This window comes from Pezoporus wallicus, unplaced genomic scaffold, assembly GCF_028554395.1.
Source record: "Pezoporus wallicus isolate ANWC-B61680 ecotype Strahan unplaced genomic scaffold, APGP_CSIRO_Pwel_v1 contig_5069, whole genome shotgun sequence".
In the NCBI taxonomy this organism is placed as follows: Eukaryota; Metazoa; Chordata; class Aves; order Psittaciformes; family Psittacidae; genus Pezoporus; species Pezoporus wallicus.
Genome location: NW_026642361.1, coordinates 3,270,076 through 3,294,830, shown reverse-complemented (window position 1 = coordinate 3,294,830; position 24,755 = coordinate 3,270,076). Strand labels below are relative to the sequence as shown.

General features: G+C 36.5%; 1 protein-coding gene across 5 annotated transcripts in view; it reads left to right on the top strand.

Annotated features, from left to right (window-relative positions):
- PTPRQ (protein tyrosine phosphatase receptor type Q) overlaps positions 1–24,755 on the top strand; it is a 129,299-nt gene that overhangs the window by 34,402 nt on the left and 70,142 nt on the right. For all 5 annotated transcript variants that reach the window (XM_057429397.1, XM_057429396.1, XM_057429395.1 and 2 more), the window contains exons 24-36: positions 1,179–1,307; positions 2,053–2,199; positions 3,852–4,024; positions 6,327–6,537; positions 8,614–8,751; positions 8,873–9,052; positions 9,856–9,963; positions 12,188–12,469; positions 15,375–15,557; positions 16,248–16,349; positions 18,746–18,866; positions 22,341–22,501; positions 24,053–24,198. In XM_057429397.1, the coding sequence (XP_057285380.1) occupies positions 1,179–1,307; positions 2,053–2,199; positions 3,852–4,024; positions 6,327–6,537; positions 8,614–8,751; positions 8,873–9,052; positions 9,856–9,963; positions 12,188–12,469; positions 15,375–15,557; positions 16,248–16,349; positions 18,746–18,866; positions 22,341–22,501; positions 24,053–24,198 (2,081 nt within the window). The remainder of the gene's footprint in view (positions 1–1,178; positions 1,308–2,052; positions 2,200–3,851; positions 4,025–6,326; positions 6,538–8,613; positions 8,752–8,872; positions 9,053–9,855; positions 9,964–12,187; positions 12,470–15,374; positions 15,558–16,247; positions 16,350–18,745; positions 18,867–22,340; positions 22,502–24,052; positions 24,199–24,755) is intronic.

The window sequence follows — 24,755 nt, the reverse complement described above, 5'->3', positions numbered from 1 at the left end:
GAAAAAATCTTTAAACACCAGGAAGTTGATTTTGGGTTACCTGCAATGTACTGAAAAGTTAGAGTTGGAAACAAACGTTGTCCAGGAACAGGAGATCTGTAATGGCTTAGGTAGTGGGAAACATTATTAATAGAGCCATCCCCAGAAGATGTTCAGAGGAATGTTATTCTGTCTGTCTGTTTGTTGGTACATCATTTTTTTGCCTGAAGCAGGTTGATGATACTGGGTTTCCCTTTCATAGCACTGTTGAGATAAAAAAAAAGTTAAATTCCCTCCTAGTACTGCTCATTTGAATTTCTTTGATAGATTTAAAAAACCCTTAGTTTGCTGTTCTGTCTAGGTTAATGAAGTTTTGGATAATTTCTGTTCTAATGATCTCAGGCTAATTACCGGTTTACTTTTTACCCTGTTAATATCCTAGTATAAGTGCACTGCTAATAAGAAAACCCTGGAAAGTGATAAAAACGTTATTCAGTGGGGTGTAGATCTGCCAGATACATAGGAAGATGTGAGCTGTTTGGCAGATGAGATCTTCAGTCCTTGTGTACTGGGTGCCTGCACAGCCAGGGTTCATCCATCACAGCATAGTCTGGGAGGTTGGCCTGCTGTGCAGTGTGGCCCTGTGTGGCATGCACAAGGCCACAAGCACAGTTAGGACTCTGGCCCAAGCCTCAGTAAGTCCTTCATTTTAGCAGCACACTGGTGCACCCAAGCTTTTGGACCCACCTCTATTAGATCCTCACCTTATGAGCGTTAAGCAGCTTGTTAAAGTGCTCCCCTGTGAGTTCTGTATGCCTGTGTGCCAAGGAACCTTATTCAGAGGCTGGCCATAGAGCCGGTGGTTTGCTAAAAATGACATTTTAGCATCTTTATGTAATCTATATAATGATAAAGTGCATGCTCGATTTGGTAGAATCCCTGCTTCCGTTGTCTTTTAAGCATTATTTGCATAGTTTCAACTCCCTTGGTATCTTTTGTGATGATACATTTTTACCTTTTCATTACCTTAAAAAAGGAAATGAAATTAAAAAGTCATTTTAATGAGATGTGCTTGTAATGCAGCTTCCCTTCAGAATATTTAATGTTTATGTTTAACATTAATTGTCTGATAATGTGGTTCTTGGAAATCCTAATATAAATTATTTTATGTTCAAAGACTTTTTCCAATATTGTTTAAGTTCCAGAAGATCCACCACAAAATATTGCTAAGAGCAACATTACAGCAAAGTCTTTCTCAGTGATGTGGGACCCACCAACCGTAGTAACAGGGAAGTTTAGTTACAAAGTTCAGCTGTATGGACCATCTGGTAAGACAGAATTGGTGTTTCTATTTCAATTTCTTTTTTATGATTATTACCTTACAGTTGCATTCTTAGTGTCCATGCCTATCCAGAATGAATATTTGAAAGCAGTGCTATGTATCTCTTTCACTATTAGACTTTTTAAATTGTGTAGATTATTTTTAAGAGAAAAGTCAATCTGTTGTGAGGAAGAATATGTAATTAAATTACATGAGATATTCTTAGAAGTGGAGGAAACCAACTTTCCTCATCCATTCAGAGGGGTGACAGGCTAAGATAGCAGCTTATCATTCTGTATCTTACCTTTACTCTTTTCTCTTTCTGTTAAAGATTTCTTGAGGATTTGAATTCCTGTGTAGTATATGATCAACTGTATGAGTCTGTTTTGTCGGGTTTCTATTTCTTTTTAACTCGGACATGTATATATAAAGAAATTATATGATTGTCTGTAGTTAAGTAAGAAGCTAATGAGCTGTATCCTGTTATTTTTATGGGACCACACAGAAAAAGCAATAGGACTTAATTTAGAAACAAAATAAATCCCTTCCTCTTAAAATGCCATACCTTCATGAGGTTGCTTTTTTGTTTGTTTGTTAATTTTTTTCCTAGACATTCAGTATTATTTCCAACGAAGTTGATGCCAAATTATCGTTTTCACAAAGAAATCTAGCTTTTCATCTTTCATCATCCTGAAAAGTGGCTGTGGACTGTTTTTATTTTTGAGCTAGAATGTCTTCATTTTTCATTCCAGGTCATATTCTGGATAACAGCACAAAAGATCATAAGTTTGTATTTAGTAACCTTGTGCCGTTTACACCTTACAATGTGTACATCAGTGCTGAGACAAGTGCTGGGGTGGGGCCAAAGGCTAACCTTCCAGTTTTCACTCCTGCAGATGGTAAGTAAGCATAGAGAAGTGAAGTGAATGTGCTGCACATAATAATTGGTTTCAGTTTCCCTTCAGAGCCTTTTAGGTACTTTGCAAAGGAAAGAAGGGGTGTGTTACAGGTGCATTACAAGAGAAGGATAAAAAGATAATGAAAGAAATTAGCTGAAAATTTATTACATCAATTTATTTGTCCATTTTTTTTCGAGTTCATGCACTGTCACTAAATTCACTTGCTGTCAGAGGCCTGTGGGGATTGTGAAAGAAACGTATTTTCTGCCTGAATGAAAGTAATTATTTTTGGATACGGTAATTAAGTTGCAGACCCCGCGCTTACCCGTTAGATGGCAGCAAGCGGAAAGGAAAGAGCAGCGCAAGATTCCCCACGGCTGGTTTGTTCAGCCCCAGTGTTTCTTATTAAAACTCTCATCTGACTCACTTTCACCACATCCAAGACCCCATACAAGTCTCTTACGGAGGCACCATTGTTCTGAGGCAGACCCAATGCTGAGATCTTGTCCTGTGGCAGTCAAATGGTTGGTTCTGGCCCTGAACCAGCTACTCTGGGAGTTTTGGCTCCCAGTGGTCGCCTCACCAGGTGAGGGTCCTTCGCTGTATAGAAATGCAGGTTTAACTTACACGTGTGTGAGATTGTGCAGGATTTTTGATCTGCATATGAAAATGCAACCAGAAAAAAAAAAAACAGTGTATAATAGGCAGGTAGTTTCAGGATGGTTATTTTTGTGTTATGTTTTTTTGCCTCCCAGCACAAATGTAGACAAGCTCTCAACAGTGACTGCTGCAATGCTTGCTGGCAAGATATATCAGCAAAAGGAACACACATCCTTATTTACCATATGCTTTCCCGAAGTAGCTGCTTATTTTCAGATCTCGGAGACAATTTCCAGAAGTGGCCTGCCTCAGCACGGTCATGCTTATTGCTGTCTAAATTCGGTGTCAGAAGCAAAAGGGTATTTTGATATTTTTTGTTGATGTATTGGGGTTGGTTTTTTTTGGAGTGACATAGAATGTCTCTTTTTAATGCCAAATCTACAAATCTTCATTATGCAAGTGATTTCAGGTTTGTCTTTTTCTGAGATATAGAGGAAACAATTACTTTTCATATAAAATCTGAGTGTCATTGAATATAAATGTACCTGATCTCTGGCAGTCCTATGTAAAGTTCAGTACCATAACTGCATAGTTAAAGAAGAAATTGAGCCAAAATTTGGTATAAAAGATGTCACATGCTTCACCCACCTCCCCCACCCCCCCCCCCCCCCCCCCCCCGAGCTTTTTATTTCATTTTTCTATGTTTTTGATGAATTTAAAACTAACCTTTCAATTTCAATATACTTACGATTCCATGCAGCAAGCTACCAAAGGTCTGCTTGCTTCCAACACACTGACTTCCATAGATTTGCATAATCTTAGGATCTGGCCATATTCACACCTATATGTCAAAAAACGGTGTGCATGTTTTTAGAACTGCAACTTGTTTACTAAGAAACCATGTGAGGTAACTCTCTACCTGCATAGGAGCAAACAAAGAGATAAGGGTGTGAAATTTGATTAAATGCCTATTGTACTTTTCACGAAGTGCTGGAGGGCCTTGTAATTATCACAGATGCTTAATGAAACCAAGTTTCTTCTTGAACATTTAGTCCCAGGTGCTGTATCAGATTTACATCTAGCAGAAGTGGAAGCCACGTATATAAAAATTGTTTGGAGGAAGCCACAACAACCAAATGGAATCATTACCCAGTACAGGGTTAAGGTAGACATGCAGGAAACTGAAGTGACTCTGGAAAACACTATTCTTGAAGGAAAAAATAAGGTATTTTTTTTTTTTTTTAAATATGGAATTATTTGCTAGATTAAATTTGTTCCTCTGCCTTATCTGATAGATACAGAATGTGGAATTAGCCACCATAGATGATTGTCAATGCTTTTAAAATCCACCTTCCTCAACCCACCCTCTTTCTCTGGCTGGGTTTTAAAGAGATTCCATTAATACTGTTTCTACAACATGAAAACAACAAATAATTCTCATAGAATGATCCAGACTCTTGTAGCTGCTGAAGGTAGGAAGCTGTACCTACAGTCATACCCTTTCTAGCCCTTGAGTTCTTTGCAGTATAGGGTAACCTAATAGGGAGACTACGAATTTAGGCACCTAGATTGATTCATAGCCACTCAAGCAGACTCCTAGAAGATGTCAATGTGAATCCTATGGAGAAATGAATTCAACAGAAATCTCCCAAGGCTGGTTAAGTGCTCTGCTTGCAAGGCAAAAAAACTTAGAGTTTCTGCCCCTATTTATATCCTTGAATTTACATGTCTGATGCTACATGCTGTGGTTGTATGCTAAGTTTATCTGTACACATCTACTGGATCAAATAATTTATGGAACTTATGCTGCCAGTCAGTCTAGCTTTTGGATTTAGGGTGCTGATGTGCTCTACGTGCTTAGATGGCATAGCTCTGAGCATGCAGCACAGAACTGTAGATCTTAGTCTGCATTCAGCTTGGGATTGAGTGCACTCTCAGGTAGGGCCTTTTGGTCTGAATTTTGAGCATAGGTGCCTAAAGTTTTCATAATTCCTTTTTTTTCAGACGATGATGTCTTTCTCTGAATCTGACACAGTATCTACATTTTTATTGTAGAGCACAATGAAGGAGCTTGCTTTCAAGTTGAATGGTGTACGTTAAATAGAGCCCTGGAGCCAAACATTAAATAAGGAGTAAGGGGGAGAAAAAATGGGGATAAGGATCCCTTCATTAAAGCAGGCAGTCATCCTTGGAAAAATGAAAGTATATAACTCTATAATTAAAGATCGTATCATAGTACAGACACAAAAAAGATGAAACTTGTCTACACAGAGCTGTTTTAATGATGGGATTTCCCAATTTTTGAGTTCTTAGTGTAGCGTCATTGTAGCTTTATTGCAGTTTATTGAACTTTTTTTTTAATTAAAAAAACAGAATAAATCATAATAAACATTACTTTATTTATAACCACATTGACAAAAGCTCAGAGCAGCTACAGGATTTGAACTGTCAGATCCGCAGTGGTAATGGTACTCAGTAACTAGTAGCAGCAAAAAACTGTTGTCTTATGCGTGGAAAAGCCTCTGAAGCAAAAAGAATTTCCATGTGGGTTATTATTTTGCTATAAAATGTTGGTTAAGATAATGCATATATAGCTTTTACCTGTTGGTACTTAAGTGAGATTGGTGCTGTATCTCTGCCTGTGGTTAATCCTACCCTAGTTAAAGCAGTAAAAAAGCTGCTTTGCCCTCTCTCCACCCAGAGTCTGTAGGGAAAGAGCTAATGTGAATTAGTTACATCACTGTAAAAGCATCTTTTTCTGGCAGTGAAGTGGGCCATATGTGTGAGTGGGGAGTGTTCACAGATGACAGCAGAACAATTTAGAGACGCTGGAGTCCTGGATTTGGTCCCAGATTCTGAAGGGGCATAATGATGTAGTGCTTACACACCATTTTGTATCTATGCTCTAGCCTGTCTTTTCTCTTTTTGTTTTTCCTCTCTTTGTAGGTCTTGCTCACCTTACATCTACTGCCACACCTTTCAAACATTTGTTTTTTTCCCCTTCTGTCCTATGGACCTCTGTATCACCTCCCTTTCACTCTTTCTTTTCATATATATGCTTACTTATTTTCCCTCTCCCTTATATTTGCCTAGTAGAGGCATCTGAAGCCCTGTTTTTTTCAGTGCCTGCAACCCTGTTTCAGAACATGTTTAGCACAAATGGAATCTCCAGAGCTCAAAAATTGATTTATTTAACATCAAGGATAGAGCATTAAACTTAAAGGCCTTGCTCTAAAATTGCCACTTTACTCTAAAAAACATATTTTAAGAAGAAGTGTTTGATTAAACAATAAAAATGAATAAAAGGTTGTAGGCTATGGGCAGCTGAGCTGAGCTTTTTCATGAGAAATATCGTGTTTTGCAAAATGAATTATTGTTGTAATGTTTGTATGCCAATATTTATATAATGTGTATATATATATATATGCACAAATATACAAACACTATTTCCATGTTATACATAAATTTAATTAAACACTTTAGCAATGACAGTGATTGTGATTCATTCTTACCTTTCTAATTTTTAGTATTTGGTTGATTCTTTGGAACCATACATGATAAATGAAAACATCAAACCTTCTCCCGCTTGGAATTCAATGGAAACAGCCAATGAATTATATGAAGGTTCAGCTGAAATGTTTTCCAGCATTCAGACAGCATCCCCAGTCACATTTACAAGTGTATCTGGTGATAATTTGCCTGCTATAAATGGAGCTGCAGAATTACATTCTTCTTTGGGTAAGATATTTTTGGGTATTTTTCTACCTGCTGCTTTGTTCTGAAGGACCCCCATCACTGTCCCAGATATGATCTTTAGCACATGGTTCAAGCAAATGATGAATGGGTCATTTGTTGGAGTCAGATTTTTTTACCACCAAAAACCTTCTGCCCCAAATGGGAATGCCACACAGGCAGGAACTAGCCCCTTGTCACCCAGCTGACCTTCTTCCTGGTGAAAGGAGGACCCGAAAGCTATCAGCCAAGCTGCATAGACAATCAGTTATTACAGTTGCCAAAGCAGGTGTGATTGTCAGGGATTAACATATCTCCAAGCCCTTCAGAGACCTTGATTTCTGTAAGCCTTTTGACTAATAGGTTTTCAAATGTCAGTGAAGGTAAATAGGTCAAAAAGTTACAACTTTTCTATATGGGTGACAAACAGGTGGACATGACCCCATGACATGGTGATGTCATTAGTGTGTACACTTGTTCTGTATTATCAATGGACAAGTGTTTCTTTACCATGAATGGATATTTACAAATCATTAAGGAGGCCTCAACTGACAGGCAGGGACTTAACATACCACTCTGAGGTTTTACTGTGAGTTTTGAACAGTGGAGAGAAAGTCAAGTTTTTATTTTTTTTATTCTCTTTTATTAAAGTCACTAAATTCCTGCATATACACCAGTAACTAAACCTAAAATTTAATCCATTAGTTTAAACTACAGTGGATCTTTTCCGTACTGTATTAATCCTGGAGAATCTTTGTCATGTAAAGAAAAAGTGCAGTGCTTTAAATGCAGATCTTTTTACAGCCTCATTCAGTTTGCGGTATTGAGTTCCTAAAAGATGTCTGTGTTGCTGAAAAATTGATTTCAGACAGTGTCTGTTGTAATCTAACACGAGTATTATTTTATAGTTGTTCCTATAGTAGTTAAAGCTGTTGACAGCCAAATTTTCAACAGGGTCTGATGGTTTTTAGATGCCTTCCTTTTAATGCTGGTCTCACAAAACTCTGAAGCTGATACTCAAGATATGTGAAGGACCCACACTTTCATGTTGCAGCGGCATAATGGCTGCTTTGTAAGAGATTATTTTGACTACCACAGTTAGATTGCAGGTGACTTCAAAGTTCATTGCAGATACACCAAAACCTCTTTGGAGAAGAGAAGGCTGCGTGGAGACCTCATAGCAGCCTTCCAGTATCTGAAGGGGGCCTATAGGGATGCTGGGGAAGGACTCTTCATTAGGGACTGTAGTGACAGGACAAGGGGTAACGGGTTAAAACTTAAACAGGGGAAGTTTAGATTGGATATAAGGAGGAAATTCTTTCCTGTTAGGGTGGTGAGGCACTGGAATGGGTTGCCCAGGGAGGTTGTGAATGCTCCATCCCTGGCAGTGTTCAAGGCCAGGTTGGATGAGGCCTTGGGTGATATGTTTTAGTGTGAGGTGTCCCTGCCCATGGCAGGGGGGTTGGAACTAGATGATCTTAAGGTCCTTTCCAATCCTAACTATTCTATGATTCTATGACTTCTTCATTCTGCTGACAACTCTTTTGCTAAAAATACCAGTGTGAAGGGACCCATGAGGGAGCCATCTCTAGTTATTATAGCACCTCTGGGTGAGAGAATCTCAATAAAAAAAAAAACAACACAAAAAACCCAACAAAACCAAACCCAAAAGTAAATCTCCATTAACTCTAGATTAATTTAGGAGCCATGGTTCTAAAGTCACTGGAAAGACTAGGCCATATACTTCCCATCCTTTCCCCACCCTGGGAAAAAGGGTTCCTAGAGGATTTCTCTCATATTTTTGGAAACAGCTGAGTATAAACCTCATGGGTTTAGTTCTTGCCTGTTCATTCTTTTACCTAGGCCAATCTATTTGTTGTCCACATGAGGATGGACCTATAATAGCCTCTCCTTGATTGTGTTAAAGAGGTGAAGTGTAAACTTTTCTTTCTATTTTTGTAATTACCATGAAAGTTGATTCTTTAGGAGTAAAACAGTTCCAGGGTGCTGTGTCAAAGTGAGTTTAGAATGCAAAAGAAAAAAATCAGTTTATGAATAAGTAACTATTTCATTTAATCACAGATAACATTTTGGCTGAAGAGCTGTCATATGTTATAAAAGGCCTCGTACCTTTCACAGACTACATGATCGGTGTCTCTGCTTTCACTGCTGTTGGAGAAGGACCGCCATCAGTTCTTACGGTCAGGACACACGAACAAGGTGAAATGTTGTAACTCTGCTACTGTCAAAATTAATCTATGTGACTTTTTTTACTGAACTTTTTTTTTTGGGTTTTAATAATTTATTTACTTACTCTTCTATTTTTCTGGTTTTGTTTAAGTTCCAAGCTCAGTACAAAATATATCTTACAAGAATATTAGCTCCTCCTCTATTTTGCTGTATTGGGATCCTCCAGCAAGTCCCAATGGGAAGATCATTCATTATACTGTTTATGCGATGGAACTGGGTACAAAAAGAGCATTCCACATGACAACTTTGAACAACAGCTTACTTATGACAGGTACAGTGTCATTTCATGAAAAAAATAAAAATTGCAAATACATTATACAAAATAATTTTTTTTCAACTTTATGTAATATAGCCATTTGCAAGGAGACCAAATCTCCCCCATCCACACTCAGGCACATACACGCACTCACTACAACTGCATGTAAAAGCAAGGTAGGGTCACTCCTGAGGGGTTTGTGAACTGTGGAGGGGTATGTAGGGAATGTGAAATGGGAGAAGAGGACTAGGTAAGTTGAGCAGTAATTTGTGAAATGTGCCAAGTAGGAATTTCTGAAATATACTGAGTAGTAATTTGTGAAATGGATTTCTCCTTGGAATTTTTTCCTCAGCGTCTTCTTTCCACATAGGAAAATATTCCTAATTTGTAAATTCTTTTTCAGACTTGATATTTTTTTCCACAGCATTCATCTGACATTAATAAGAATTTTCTTCTTCTAAGGCGATAATTTTGATAGTAATTGAACAAAATGCATTCCTTATGGGTTTCAGTTATATATTAATTCTAATCAGTATTATGCATATTTTGACGTACACATAAACATCCTTTGTTTTGACAAATAAATCATAAAGTTTACACGTTTGAAGCTGGTTAACTTCTCTCAATATCGGTTGATTTGACTGAATGCTTATTTGGCTTTCCTTAAATAAATGGTATTCTACATATTCTGTCTTTTAGATGTGATCAAAGCCTCTTAGAACAGTAACCATTTTGATTGGTAGTTTTATAAGTAGCTATGAGGAAAAAAATATGTTTAAGAAGTCAGAAGTCAAGATTTCTTTTCTTAATCTTTTTAGGTTTAAAAAAATACACAAATTATAAAATGAGAGTTGCAGCCTCTACCACAGTTGGAGAAAGTGCTTTGTCTGAAGAGAATGATGTTTTTGTGAGAACCCCTGAAGACGGTAAATACATTGCAATGATGATTTGATTTCTGTATTGAAGTTTGCACTTCTCAGATGACTGGGCATATACATAAGGAGGGGAAGAAAGTATACAAATAAAATCAGTATTTGTTGAAATTATTAGTCATCTGTCAGTCAGTGACTTCATTCAGACCATTTTTAGGTAAGTGCTATAAATAATGGTGAAAGCTGTAGCATGAACAGCATTCAACTAATTTCAACTCTGAGAGACAAAAGGAAGAAAGGTTTTTACAGTGAATGATATATGCAGCTGGCTTTGTGCAGCTTTGGGACTTTATTAATTAAAAGACTAATCAATAGTTTTAATGTAGGGTATAATACTGTTTTGTGAAGATTTCTGGATCTTCCTTGCTTGCTTGCATGGCAGTCCCCACCCATGAAGGCACAGGGTCAGTAGCTGGACTTGCCATTGGCAAAGAGAAATTTGATTTACAGGGCAGAGTCATGAGTGTTAAACCTTAATCTTTTCTCTTGTCTATCAAGTTTATATTTTTCACTGTTTTCAGCAAAGTTATTTCTAGATTTTGTCAGAGTAATAAGATAACTATCCAGTTGTCATTTGTCTCTCTTATTGACAAATACACTACAGTATAGGAAAAACAATTAAGTGATAATAAAGGAGAGAAAAGGATTACAGGATTAAAAATCATGAGGATTTAAGAATCTTAGATGATCTGAATAACTAACCAAAATATCAAACAATGAAACTTAGTGCTCATCATTTTTCTTTAAAGGTTGCATGCATCTGTGCCATTAGTAGTTTGGAGAGGAAAGGAGTATGGCAAGATCAGACAATTACTTATCTAAATATCTTTTTCTCTGAAAGTTTACAATTCCTTGCCTTTAAGCATTACAGAAATTTGTTCAGAGTGGAGTTTAAGGCTAACTGTTCATCCATTGGGAAGATATGTGTTGAACCTTGAGGAAACTATTGAGAACCTCCTCCCAATAGTTCCTGCTTTTTTATAAGGCTGTATGTAATTACTCTATTCTTCTGAGGTCATTCAGGTTGAGATCGTTGTTTCCTAACTTTAACCAACCTAGGAGTGACAATTTGAGTCTTGAAAAGAGAGATTCCTCCAAATAAAAGGTTAACTACATCAGTCTTAGATTACTGTGGAAGACACTAGGCTGTTATATTTAAATACTTTACCATGCCAGATAAACTGCAAAATGCTTCTCAATTAAAAATTAAGCTTCTTCAGGTGGAAAATATCCATGTGGGCAGTCTTATCATCCAGAGAGTAGTGATCTGATACAGTTAACACTTCTCATTCACATGCTCCAAAATCAGGGATGAAAGTTGTTTGTGAGGCCTTTTGTTGTGAGACAAAAACAGTCATGATAAATTCTGAAATACCTGGGTTTTAGGTATTTATACATAAACTGGATCTCATAATCCTGGGTTCTTAGTACATTTTATTAAATTTTATAGGCAGGATATTTCAGAGGTGAAGTGGTGAAGCCTTCAAAGGAGTCAAGGTTGACATTCAAAGTTTGTTTATTTTCTTCGTAAGTGTGGCCCACTCACTCCTTCCACACTTCTATGCATTATTAGCTCACTGGAGTCACATGAACTCATATCTTGACAGTAGATTTAGCCAACACGTTACCCCGGAGCTGGACTTGTTTTGTGTGTGACCTTCACACCAGTGCATGTGAGATTTACACTGGGTTCTTCATGGTCATCAATTAGCAGTTGTATCAGTAAACTAAAGAGAATTTAGTTACAGTGCATACAGTTCCTTTTCATTCAGTGGTTGCTTGAGTGAAATGAGGTGGATGGTTATTTAAGAAAAAAGCAGTAAGATGGCTTTCAGTTAAATTTAATGAATGTGAATTTGAGGAAATTTGGAGGATCAGTCTGTGTGAGAGCAGTAGACAAAAGAGATTATTTCTTAATAAATGAAAGTTTTGGATAGATTTATAAGTGGATTAGAAAAGAAATTCCAGAAAAGCTGAAGTGTCTGGGATTCAAAAAGGTGCCTAGTTTTACAAATTTAAAAGAAGACATACTAAAATTAACTGAGTTAAAAAGTGGTAAAGTTTTGAGAAGGAGAGTGAGTAACAAAATGGTAGCAAAATAAATAGCACAGTTAGCTAATCTAAGCATTAGGATCCAGTAGGTTTATGGGATCAGTTCTACATTCAATTAATTGAAAGTCTCAGAGGGTATTTTTTCTCTTTGATTTCTGTATTGCAGAACCAGACTCCCCACCCCAAAATGTAGAGTTAATAAATGTAACTGCAACAGAAATAAATCTGAGATGGTTACCACCTGAGCAGCCTAATGGTCTCATAACTCACTATGAAGTTCTGTACAGTGATTCCAATGATGTATTTATCAAAAATGCCTCATTTACAAGTATATCACTAAGTGAAGTGAAGCCATATACCCCCTACAACATCTCTGTAAGGGCATTCACTAGACTTGGCCATGGGAATCAGTCATCTTTCCCACTTCTGGTGAGAACTTCTGAAACTGGTGAGTATATATTTTAAAAAATAATAATTTCCAGAATCCATTCCTTTATGACCTTTCCTGCCTAGAAGATCAGTTAATTAATTTTAAAAGTACATGTTTGCTTTGCAAAGCTGTAAGTTTGAACCATGTTTTCTCTTTTATATGCAAGACAAAAGTAATGAAATAAATAATAAGGAAGCTTAAGAATTAGAGAAAACAGTGGGACGTTTCATGTGTGATGGACTTCATATATTTTACTATTTGTCTTTGAAGATTCCTTGTCAAGAAAATAATTTTTTGTAGGAAGGGAGGGATTTCAAAAAATGAGTGCAATTTGTAATTCAAGTTATGAATTTAAATTTCATAATTAGATCTTGATGGTTAAATAAAAAAAAAGAAAATTCACAGGTAAATGCTGTTTTGTAGCAGGAAAAGTTGTCTCTTTGAAGTAATTTTGAGAAGGTACAGATAAAACCAGATAGCAGAGAATTAGAGTGGATGAAGTTTTTCCAAGCAAGGAAAGTAAATTTAAAGTGAGGATTGGTACAAATGAGCATTAAAGCGGTGTAGCAAGGCACAGGAAGAGACTTGAATAAGTAAGTATGTGTAAGGTAGGACAAGGGAAAGGATTATAAGATATGAACAGAAGTTAATTAACTTTCAGTGAAGCCAAACAGGAGAGGTACTGGAGTAAATGCTGAGGATAATGGTTTACGTGGAGGAATAGATGTTTGGGTTAAGCTGTAGAATCAGAAATGAAAGGTGACTGGGGAGACAGATGGGAAGGTTAGTTTCCTTTAAGACTCAGCCATATCCAGGTAGCAAAGGTATGATGATCGTCCTTTTGGGGGGGGGGGGGGTGTCTAGTGCCATCTTCACCAATTTGCTACCTCAGATAATAACCTTCTTTGTCTATACCTAGAAGTAGCCCTGGAACTAAGCATGCTGTTTATTCCATTTTTCTCAGTAAGGAAAGACAGGCACATACGGCTGTATCTTAGGGTAGGGGGATGCTACTTGGTTGTTAAGACATAGTGGAATCATGTTGAGCTCCTTCTCCTCCTTGTTTCTGAAATGAACTTTGATTTTTCCTATATGAAGTAGTCTAGGCCTGCCTAACTGCTCAAGCCCTTAAGGAACAGAGACACAAACACCTACTTTTTAGATTGCATGAAAGAATAGATTGCATGAAACGCTAGTCATAATAGGAACACTAAGCTATCTCTGCCAAGAGATTGTGCTACTTTTGAGGATTATTTTGGCATGTGTACATAGGCATGTAGGAACTTGTCCAAATAATACAATGACCTTAGATGTGACTTTTTTTATTGCTCTCTTTAACTTACACATCCATCTTTCATCTAATTTGTATTCTAACACAGTTCTTTCTCAATGCCTAATGCTATTGATGCTCAGAGCAAAAATCTGCATCCCAGCTGCGTGTGATAGAGACGAGAAGCTTGAGAAGCTGCAAAAATATTTTGTGAGATGACAAGAATAAAACTAGGGAAGGATATGGAGAATAGAGCATTTCAAGTGAAATGCAGCCTACTAATGGGCTGGTGTATTTGAAGAGCTCTTGCAAGTTCTCTATTACCATTTTACCATGAAATTAGTCAGAGTTGTAGGCTGATTTGTCTGCTTCTCATGGCAATTATCCCCTTTCTGGATACTGCGTAACCAGAAATTATCTAGCCTTTTGAATACAGAGTTTCATCAAGTGTTAGTGCATTTATGAGAACGTTTAGGGCATCCTAAAACCATCTCCATGGCTTACCTGACCTTCTGGGCAAATTGTGCTGTCACTGTAGGATTATGATTTTCTGGAATAAGATATATTATGCTGTCAGTCCAATTTTGGATAATGGAAAACATACTTGTATATTTGTTTGGGGACAGGCAGACACATACACACAAAAAACAATTGTCATGACACAGCAAGGGCCAGCTGCTTTGTAAGGGATGGGGAGCCAAGAGCATCCCTGGGCCGGTAAGGCAAGATCCTCACTAGCTGGGGCTTGTCCAACCAACCACCAGTGAAGGGAGCAGGGGAGGTTTGGGGGTGGCAGCCAGAGCAGCCTAGAGTTCAGATTGCCAAAGTCCACATAGATGAAGCAGCTCTGAGGTCGAGCCTTGAAAGTGAGTTAGCAGGTTCAGTGATACCAAGTCAGATGCAGCCCAGTGACAGCTGAGCAGGTCTGTAGTGTTGGGGCCAACCTAAGGTCAGGCTGCAACATCAGTCTGCAAGTCAGGATCTAGATCAGTGGGTCCATGGCCAAGCACAGCCATGGTAGGGATGCAGCAGGAGCTGTAGCTCAGGCAGGGGCAAAGCACGAGAGCCCCAGCTGAAAGCAGTTCCCAGGGCCAGCAGTCAGCCCTGGCTGCAGCCTCATTGCAGCATTTCCTGGGAGCATGTCATGAGCAAGGAGGCAGTCCTCAGCTATGCTACTGCTGTCCCTCCAGAAGTGGGGGATGCTTTCAGGGCCCTTACAGCAATATGTTAGGCTCCTTTGTTTTTCCATACAGGTATTTATTTATACAGTTTGTGTAGATAACCCAAGGAAAAGGAAATAAATGCAAATGATGATACAAAGTATAAATTATGGCAGCCAATATGGGAAATTTCCTACCAATGGCTAACTTGGAGAACTGCAGTGATAAGAATGGGGTGTTAGAAGGAAAGTTTAGTGTCATGCTAAAGTGTTTTTTAACTGTTAAGATTTTTAGTGACCTGTACCTTGTTGTTACAGTGTATATTTGACATGTTTTTGATCTTCCAATTAGCCTCTTTTAGCATTTATTTTATGCAAAAAATAGGGTAAAAATCTAAATGTTCACAATGTGTTTCATTTAAACTGGTTTAGGGAAATGCTTAACAAATCAATGAAGCTGACAGTAATCTACGAGTCTAAATTTTGTCTTCTAGTTCCTGATTCTGCGCCAGAAAACATAACCTATAGGAACATCTCATCCATGGAAATTGAATTATCATTTTTTCCACCATCTGTTCCCAATGGAATCATACAGACCTACACAATATATCTCAAGAGGACTAATGGAACTGAGGAAAGAATCATAAACAGTACTCTTATGACACTACGTATTACAGGCCAGTATATAATGATGTGGAACTTAACAGCAACTGTAACTTGTTCTGAGAATGGATCAACAGGCTGATGCAGATCAATTATTTCATTGGTTGGATATCATTCTTCTTGTCCTTATACAAAGTTACATGTTACATTTCCTGAGAAATAGCCTGTTGTGACGTGCCATAATATAGTGAAATGGGGCACAAATGTTATAGTCCAATATAAATCTTGTTGTATTTTAGATATTTAAAATACAAGGAACTTCAATAGATTTCTTTGCATATCTATCATCGTACCAAAGTAAACACTCAAGTCACCTCTGTACGTTTTCCTCTTTTATTCTGGATAGAGAGAAATCCTTCCCATTCCATACACCTTTGCATCTTTTCCTATGTTCTGTTGTTATTACTGAGGCATGACACAGCATGCTGGGAACTCAGTACCTTAACCAGCAGATATTCAGAGTAAAGCCAAGGACAAACTGTAAAGCATTCTAGGAATATGAAGTATGAACTGTTAAGTAGGGCTTTGCCCCGTCTTGTTCATGCAGAATACTTTGTGTTCAAGTTTTGTTAATGCATATTTCAGTCTCTAAAGACACAGATCAGTGTAAATTATAGGCCACATCAGAACTACTTATGGTCCATTCAAAAACCTAATTTGGCCCAGTGGATGGTTGTTTTATCGAATTCTTCTTCTTTATTTAGATTTAAAGAAATATACAGAATATACTGTACAAGTGTCTGCTAGTACCACAGTGGGGGAGGGCCTTCGTAGTTCACCTCTGCATATACTGACTGATGAAGATGGTAAGTTAGAACAGAAGTTGCAATGTATCATCTGCCTGTAGTCCTAAACTATTCTTGCACTTCATGTCAGATATGTGTTGGTTTTGCATACTTTTTTTTTGCAATTATATCTCTGTATTGATATCTATACCTATACTTATACCTATCTATACCTGTACTGATGTCTACACAGAAACTTTATCTGTCTGTCTATTGGTTATTTAATGTTCTTATGAGTACAAGCTATGTGAAATGGCATGATTGCTATGCATGGATATTTTGGTCTTACCAATATCTTATTAATTTGAAGAATCTTAATTCACTAATGTTATTTTAATCTAATACACCACATGGTTAAATACTGTGTTTGGTTCTAGATGTGTAAGAGCTGGAGAAAGGGAAAACCACCAAAAGGCAATTTGAATGGTCCAGGGACATTTCTGGTTCTTCTTTTTGGAGATTTGTGGATTCTTCTAAACGGATGGATATGGAGATACACATGTATAGATGTAGAATTATTAATATTATGAAAATGCTCAAAGTCCATTATCTGTAGTTCTGGACTTCCAAATCGAGCAGGAGAGTGTTCTGCACTGCAGATTGAGGGTAGAACACAGTCATTGCATCCCTGCTAATTAGTACAGTGGGTCATAAATCTTCACAGGAGCTATAAAATTATGTTTGTACTTTCAGTACCCAATTTAGTTGTAGAAAGTTATCATTGGTCCCCTCTATTGTTTCTGGAGGGGAACCCTGATGTACGTTCAAAGCAGAATCTCAGCTTAGGTGCTGTGACTCAGATTTTGGAGGAGTCTATCTGTCCTTTGTTGCATAGCGAGGAAGTCTCTGGGAATATAGCCTAAAGTAGCACCGACACAAATATCCAATCAACCATTCCCCAGTTAAGTCTCTTTTCATGTCTTAGGGAGCACTGACTTGCCTAAGATCCAGCTTTTGATGATAATGGATCTTTGCAAATCTCTAAGATGCTGACGGGCTTACTTTCATACTGTCAGTAATAAGCCTTTGCTCAAGAGTAGTGTTGCTGGAGCACACTGGGAACAGCAAATTTGGATAAACACATCTTTTTCATAGAGTATTTTTATTTAGAAGAATGTAGAGTCTGTTTTTCAGCAAAATATTCACTGGATAAGAACTGTAGCATGAACTAGACATTCCAAAAAGACTTGACATTCACAGTATGACAGATCTTTTATTATATAGCCACTGAGGATAATATAACAAGTAAAACACTAAATACAGCTGTCATCATTTTTCGCTAGTAAATACAGACATTCACTGAGTTCAGTGAACCTTTGTTCATAAAAAATGTTTTTCTTTTAAATGTAGAGAGTTCTGAAACCTTTATGCCAAATTTTGAAATAGTGAAAGATAGAACAACAACTGAAAAACAATATTTATAATACACCACATGTTCTTTATTCAGAGGAACACAGTGTTCCAAGGTTCAGACCAAATGTTTCATAGATTTGCTAATAGCTGTGCTCATATTCTCAATTTTCATGCATGACTACAGCTATGACCTGAATTTTTAGTGCATGATGCTCTTTGGTTTAATTTGAGAAAAACAAAAGTAATTCTAATATTACTTCATAGTGATACATATATCTGTGAATCAAGATGAAGAAAGATTTACTTCTCTACAACATGCTAATACGAAGCTATATCACTTAACGCATACATAGGTATATTTTTTCTCAACATTATTTATATGAACTGCAGAATGAAATCAAACACGGTCTAACGTTTTCGTTTTCTTGTTTCCCTACACAGTTGTGATATGGTGTTGTGTAGAGTTCATCTTAAAATTAATTTAAGTCTCAGTCAATGCCTGTCTTTGTATTTTCCCTTGTGACATGTTAAATGTGTGAATGTGGTCCTTATTTAATGGAGTGAATAGATTTTACCACTGCCTAGTTACCCCCATTTTTATAATCTCTCAATCCCATGCTTAATCATTTTCCCACCTTTTGGTGCTTTGTATAATTCTTTACAGCACTTCTTCTTCCTCACGGGAACTATTTGCTGTTTTTTACATGTGTTCATACCTATAAAGCTCTCGCTTTTATTAGAAGGGGAAAAAAAATCACAGCAATGTATTTGGATGGTAGGTGAATCACTGTGACCTACCCGTTGCTCTGTTTTCTCATGAAGTACTTTTTCCATTGAATCACAGAAACAGATGTTCTAACACCACCATGCAAAATCTTCTTTTATCATCTGTCACAAAAACGGAAAAGAAGCTGCGCTTTAACAGTAGTTGATGGGTAGTATACCGGTGTCGTACAAAGTTCACTTTCCATCACAAATAATTAAAAACCTATTTAAGGGTGCTGTGCATCCCATCGATCTTAGCTGTTTAACAAGATGTTGTGTCCTGTTCTCTCATTTTATAGCTCCAAGTTCTCCTCCAGAATCCCTCTCCGTAAAACAGTTGTCGGGTGTCATTGTGAAGTTGTCATGGAAACCTCCGCTGGAGCCAAATGGAATTATCCTCTATTACACAGTTTACGTCTGGTAAGATTTTCTGGAAGTAGTTCTAAGAATAAATATTAATCTGTAACCTATCAGGAATGTTAGGTTTTTCTTACACAATGTGTTGATTACACGTGTTTGGAAGGCAAATATTCATCCAGCACTTAAAATACTAGCCTTTTGTATATAGAAATTCAGATATAATGTATTAGCTGAAAATCGAGGTATTAAAACTTTGGTAAGCATTTCTAACCTTTTTTTCTAAAGGTTATGTTATGGTAAATGAATTAAAATTTAAATTAGAGCATGGTGACTATTTTCCTTATATTCTGATTAGGCCCATTGTAAGTTAGGACACAAGCCTATGCTAAATTGTCAAGGAGGTTTGAAATAATCTTAAAATAGAAAAATACTGATTCCTGTTGTGGAAAGCATGTAAGAGCAATGTTAAGAGTCTTTGTATTGCCATCAGTTATTACTACTATTACATTCTGTACTTATGATATTCGTAGCAAATGAGTATTTTAAAATGGGTTTATTTACTGTGTTGTTTGGGTTTTTTTCTATTTACCCTTTCTTTTTCCCTATTTTTTTTCTGTCATTCCTCCTGGGATTTTTTTCACCTTCAAAAGTTTTGTCACTTTAAAACTTGCAGTTTCTGTCCTACTCTCTGTATAACTTAATAGTCTAGTGATGTGGTATCTCTTCAAAGCTCTGTATAACTTTTGCTGGGAGAGAGATTTTGTTAATGATCACTTTTAATATACTGCATTTATCTGCAGTATTTTATTGCTACTACGAAGGTGCAGGAAGCAAATGCTAATGTGCACCTTATGAGATGTGAACCAGATGTGCAAATCAGCAGTTGTTATAAGCACACTACTATTGAGCTTACATTTATTATTTTAATGTTACTTGACAGTTTTGGGGTAGGGTTTGGCCTCAGTTCCTACTGATTTATTTTTTTTAATTATAGCTACTGGTTAAGAGGTGATAAAGGGAACAGGAGTAAGCTCTTCTTTCCAGAAAAGTCAAATTAGGCTTGTCTGGTTATTTTTCCTGTATTGGCAAGGCCTGGTGCTCTTTAACCACAAAAACAAACCCCACTAAATTAAAGACTGCCCTCTGGCTAAGGAAGAGTTAATTCCCAATAAGGATTATGGTTTTGATACAAGCTGTGTTCGAAGACTTGAGGTTATACAAGTTTTCATCCTTATAATGCCTTAAAGCTTATTGCTTTTGTTATTATGGCAAAAGAGTTAGTAAGAATTATTTTTTTAAAACTGTTGATTGAGCCATCTTTCTAAATATATAAATCAAACAACCACACGACTTTTTGCAGTAAGCCTTGTCCTTTATCCTTCCACATTCTCCTTGCTCTGTTTTATCTGTCCTTACTGTGCCATATCTAAAATTAGAGAGGTATTAGGTATCATCTTGAGGCAATGACAGTAGACAAAAACTCCCGTTGCCTTCAAAGGGGTCACAACTTCACTTCTTCCTCAGAGTTTGGTTGGGGTGTTTTTGAGGGGGGGAAGGAGGGAGAAAGGGAGAAGAGGGAAATTTTAAGTATTTAACAGAACTGTCTATGCAATTTCACAAAGTGCATTGTAGTGTGAGATTTGACAAGGTAAACTGCCATGCCATAGTTGCTGCATTTGGGAGGCATTTGATAGATTCTGAGGGAGATTGCTGATCCCAGAGCTTCTCAATAAGGCAGAAAGAAGAAATTTAATACATACATTAAATAAATGTTCCTTCCCTTAAATATATTGGAACAGCTATAAAGAATTTGATAACCTTTCTTTAATGTATTTGCAACTAGAATCCCCAACTACTAGTATAATAAGGGTAATATCTGTAATGTTTTCACTGTTACTATCTTTCAAAGAATTTGTCACAGGACAGGGTACTTTTGGGTGCTAGCAGGCAGCAAAGCAACATTCTGTGTGCCTTAAGTCTACAGTATTCATACTCCCTGAGTCTGCAGTTCTAGAGTATTAATGGCATATTAACAAAATTGCTGAACTTTCATATAGCTGTTGCCTTTTGGCATTATTCTGTTCTTCCTAACTGTGCCTGCTTTTGGGAATGTTTTTTTGGAAAGTAAGATGTTATAAGAATGCAATTACTCAGGGCAGAAGTGTTTGCAACAGTAAGCTGTGGATTTTCTTCTTACTTAAATTATAGCCAGCAATGTTTTTCCATACTAAGAATATATTAGGCACAGAACCAAGAAAATATGTCTTTTCTTTGTATAGAATTTGATAACTGCAGCAGTAACCTTTTGTATTTTTTTGCTGACTATTCAAAATGTCAGAAGTTTGGGAAAAATGTAGTGTACCTTCTTTGTTACCAAGAGCATTTCCCATGTCAAGAGACATTCCACTCAAAATCTGAAAGGGATAGGGAGAATTTACTGTTTTTATTCTCATGTTTTCTCTTTCCAATAGTTTGGTAATATAACTTTATTTCAGGAGTAATATAACTTTATTTCAGGAGTATCAGACAGTGATCTTTGCTAATGGGACATTCATTTATTGATCAAAGGATGAAAATCAGCCCATCTATTAATTTTGAATCAACATTTCTCATTTTTTTTAGAATTAGAACTCTTTCTCTTGTTTGTGAAGAGCTCCTTGGTGACTTCTGGAGCAAGATATTCAGTTTTACATGTCACATTATCATCCCTGTATAAAATCCCATTAAAGATACAGGGCATGCACTCATACAGAAATCAGGAATGGAATATTAGCTAGCTTTTTTTCCCTGCTACTTTTTTTTTTTCTAAAAGATTAAATTAGTTTAATGAGGAATAGCAGACTTTTTGAATTCAGGTTAGCTATTTCTGTATCTTATTTTACTTTCTGATAATCATTTCATACCTATGCTAATACCAGTGTTTTATTAATGTTAGATCTTACAGTCTTTCTAGGCGGGTTTTGACCTGACTAGAGTTCCATTCTGATCCCCTGCTACATTCCACCAGAATTAACTCAGCACCAGCTAATTCCTGTTCCATATCATCTTCTATTATTCCATTTATAACTTCAGCCTTCTGACCAGTTTCACAGAGTCACAGTAGGGCATGCCTCCTGCTATAATCTTTTTATATTTCGCTATTCCTGTCCAGGGAGACAGTTTAGTTATGCCCTACTGTGTCCTTCCCAGGGGTACTACATAACCATTTGATAGTAGTTACTAGATGTACATGCTTGTCCTTGAAATTCTCTATAATCATTGTCTTTGCTGATGTCATTTACAAATGTATTTCTGTGGGGGTTTTGTTCTGGTTTTGGGGGGGGAGGGGTTTAACGCAAAATTAAGAGCACTGTTATGATGCAATGCTACAAGTGTGCTTGTCATCATAAAAGACAAGTTATCCCAGTCTTTTTAAATGTAAAGATATTTATAGTTACCACAATACTGCATTTTTCAATTTTGTGTTGTATGCCACAGTTGTATACATACAGAAATGGTGTGTAGATAGAATTAATAAAACAACTTTTTCTTTAGGAATAAGATGTCAAAAAGGAGTGTTAATGTAACAGAAACATCATTGCAGTTCACAGACCTGGAATATAACTATAAGTATAGTGCTTACCTCACAGCAAGTACAAGATTTGGAGATGGGAACATAAAAAGCGATACTATAACATTCAGAACTTCTGAAGGAGGTAAGCTTATGTATAGTATGACTTTTTCATTTAATTCAGGCTTACATTTCTGTCATCCTTATTTAAGTTAATAAAGCTGCTGAAGTAGGAGTGGCATTTGACTGGTCAAGAAGAGACATTCTACCTGCCTGTGTGTGTGTCTGTACATATATCTATGGCTCTATAAAGTTATGATGGGTATTTCTGTTAATTTACTGAGCAAAACTTCGCATTTCTCTTCAAGACAAGTAAGATTAAACTAAATTCATTTTAAATTTTGAAACAAATTAATTATATAACTATTTTAATAGCTCTGCTTTATCTTGCTGTGGTACGACTTCTAATACAAAAGTTACTCTTTAGAGTCTATCTCACAAGTCTGAAATGGTTTTAATTTGAAAATAAAATCTGTAAGTGTACAGTGATTTGTATCTTTTAATGACTTTATAATTTCAACACAGTAGATGACTTTTGTAAAGGATCATACTATATACTGTGCTTTGAAAGTCATTCAATTTAATTATTGTTTCTGGTTTTCCTGACAATTCTTTTGCTATAACACTTTCCAAAATGGGTAGTATGCAGGCATATTTCAGAAACATCCTGCATAGATAAACTGATTTCCCAACACACAGTCACTGGCGGGACTAGCCATCCAAGCCATCCCTCAAAAGACTCATCTAAATCATCAGGCTATAGATATTCCCTATCTTTGCTCTGGAAGCTCTAGTGGAAACATAAACTGACTTTTTAGGGCAGGATTTTTAGGAACTGATTGAGGAGTTCCCCCTCAAATTAATATTTTAGTATTTTATACAAACTTGAAGAGCACAAAGCAAGAGAGATAAGGTAATTTATAGTGTTCAGTATTCTGCAGCATGTTGTGTAGATCACTTTCTTGGACGGCAAGAAATACAGATTTGAATTCTCTTAAACCAACTTAAGGAACTGAATTTGAGGTTCCTACATTGCTGTGCTACTGAAAAAGACCATATGCCCCTATGCTGCCGTTCTGTTAGGAGGAGAGGCAAACTGAAGAAGACATAAAGGAGTCCTTCCTCCATATTTAACAGGCTGATGAAAGAGGAGAAACCAGAAATGCCTATACTGTCCAGGCTTATGTATCTGAAATATCTACTTGAGTTGGGAGCCTAAATTCTGTTTATCATTAGCAAAAGGAGAGCAATGCTTTTAATTTAGTTTTCATGAAATAATTTTTTTTTTTCCTATAAGCATATATAGAGTGTAGAGGCCTCAGTCAACTTCCATAGCTGCAAATTAGACTTACTATGTGCCCAAAACTGTGAGTACAGGACAAATGTCATAAGAGTATCTGCTTACAAATGCAGCTAAATACAAACAGGTATGAAAACAAGAATTAAAAACATTGCATTTTCAGAATTTATTTACATCTCCTATTTTATTTCATCGTTTCCAGAAGCACTTTTTATACCATAATCAGAAATTTATTTCATTTAACATAGGATGTTGTCAAACCTACAGTGGATGTTTCTTGGGCACTAAAATGTACAAAACCTTGAGTTAGTTATGCTGAACTTAACATTCTTCCAGCACCAAGTGATCCACCAAAAGATGTTGTGTACAGGAACCTTACTTCCACGTCAGTAATACTATTCTGGTCTCCTCCTCAAAAGCCTAATGGAAATATACTGTATTACTCAGTTTACTTCAAAAATAATTCAGGCATATTCATACAGGTAAGCTTTTTTTTTTTTCCCATTCTTCTTTTGTAGAATTCAATAAAGTGTTCTAATGATTCTTTAAAGATGAAATCAGTTTTAAGGTTAACAATATATTGTTTTTTTCATATGTCCTTTCTCACAAGGCAGTTTTTAAACTTATAAAGACAGAAGGATATCTTGGAATTGTGCCTCTCATTGGACATTCATCTAACTGAGTATTAAAGCAAATAGGTCTTGTGTATATTCTATATATACTCAAAGTTTATATGTACGTGTATATATACACATACATCCAATATATGCACAACATAGATAGACATTGCATTCATTACAAATCCTTAAGATTGTTTATTTAAGTTTAATCTTTCAATTTGAATACATTTCTATAACAGTTCTGGTTTTACTTTTTTAATGCATGTTTTTACATGCTTCTTGAAAGCAAGAAGACAATATCTAAGTAGTGAATACATTATTATTTCATATTTTTGTTACTCTCCAAAGGAAATTACTGTTCTGTATGTTGAAACAAAGATATTGAGATTCCTCAATTAAAGCATAAAAGGCAAAATGTT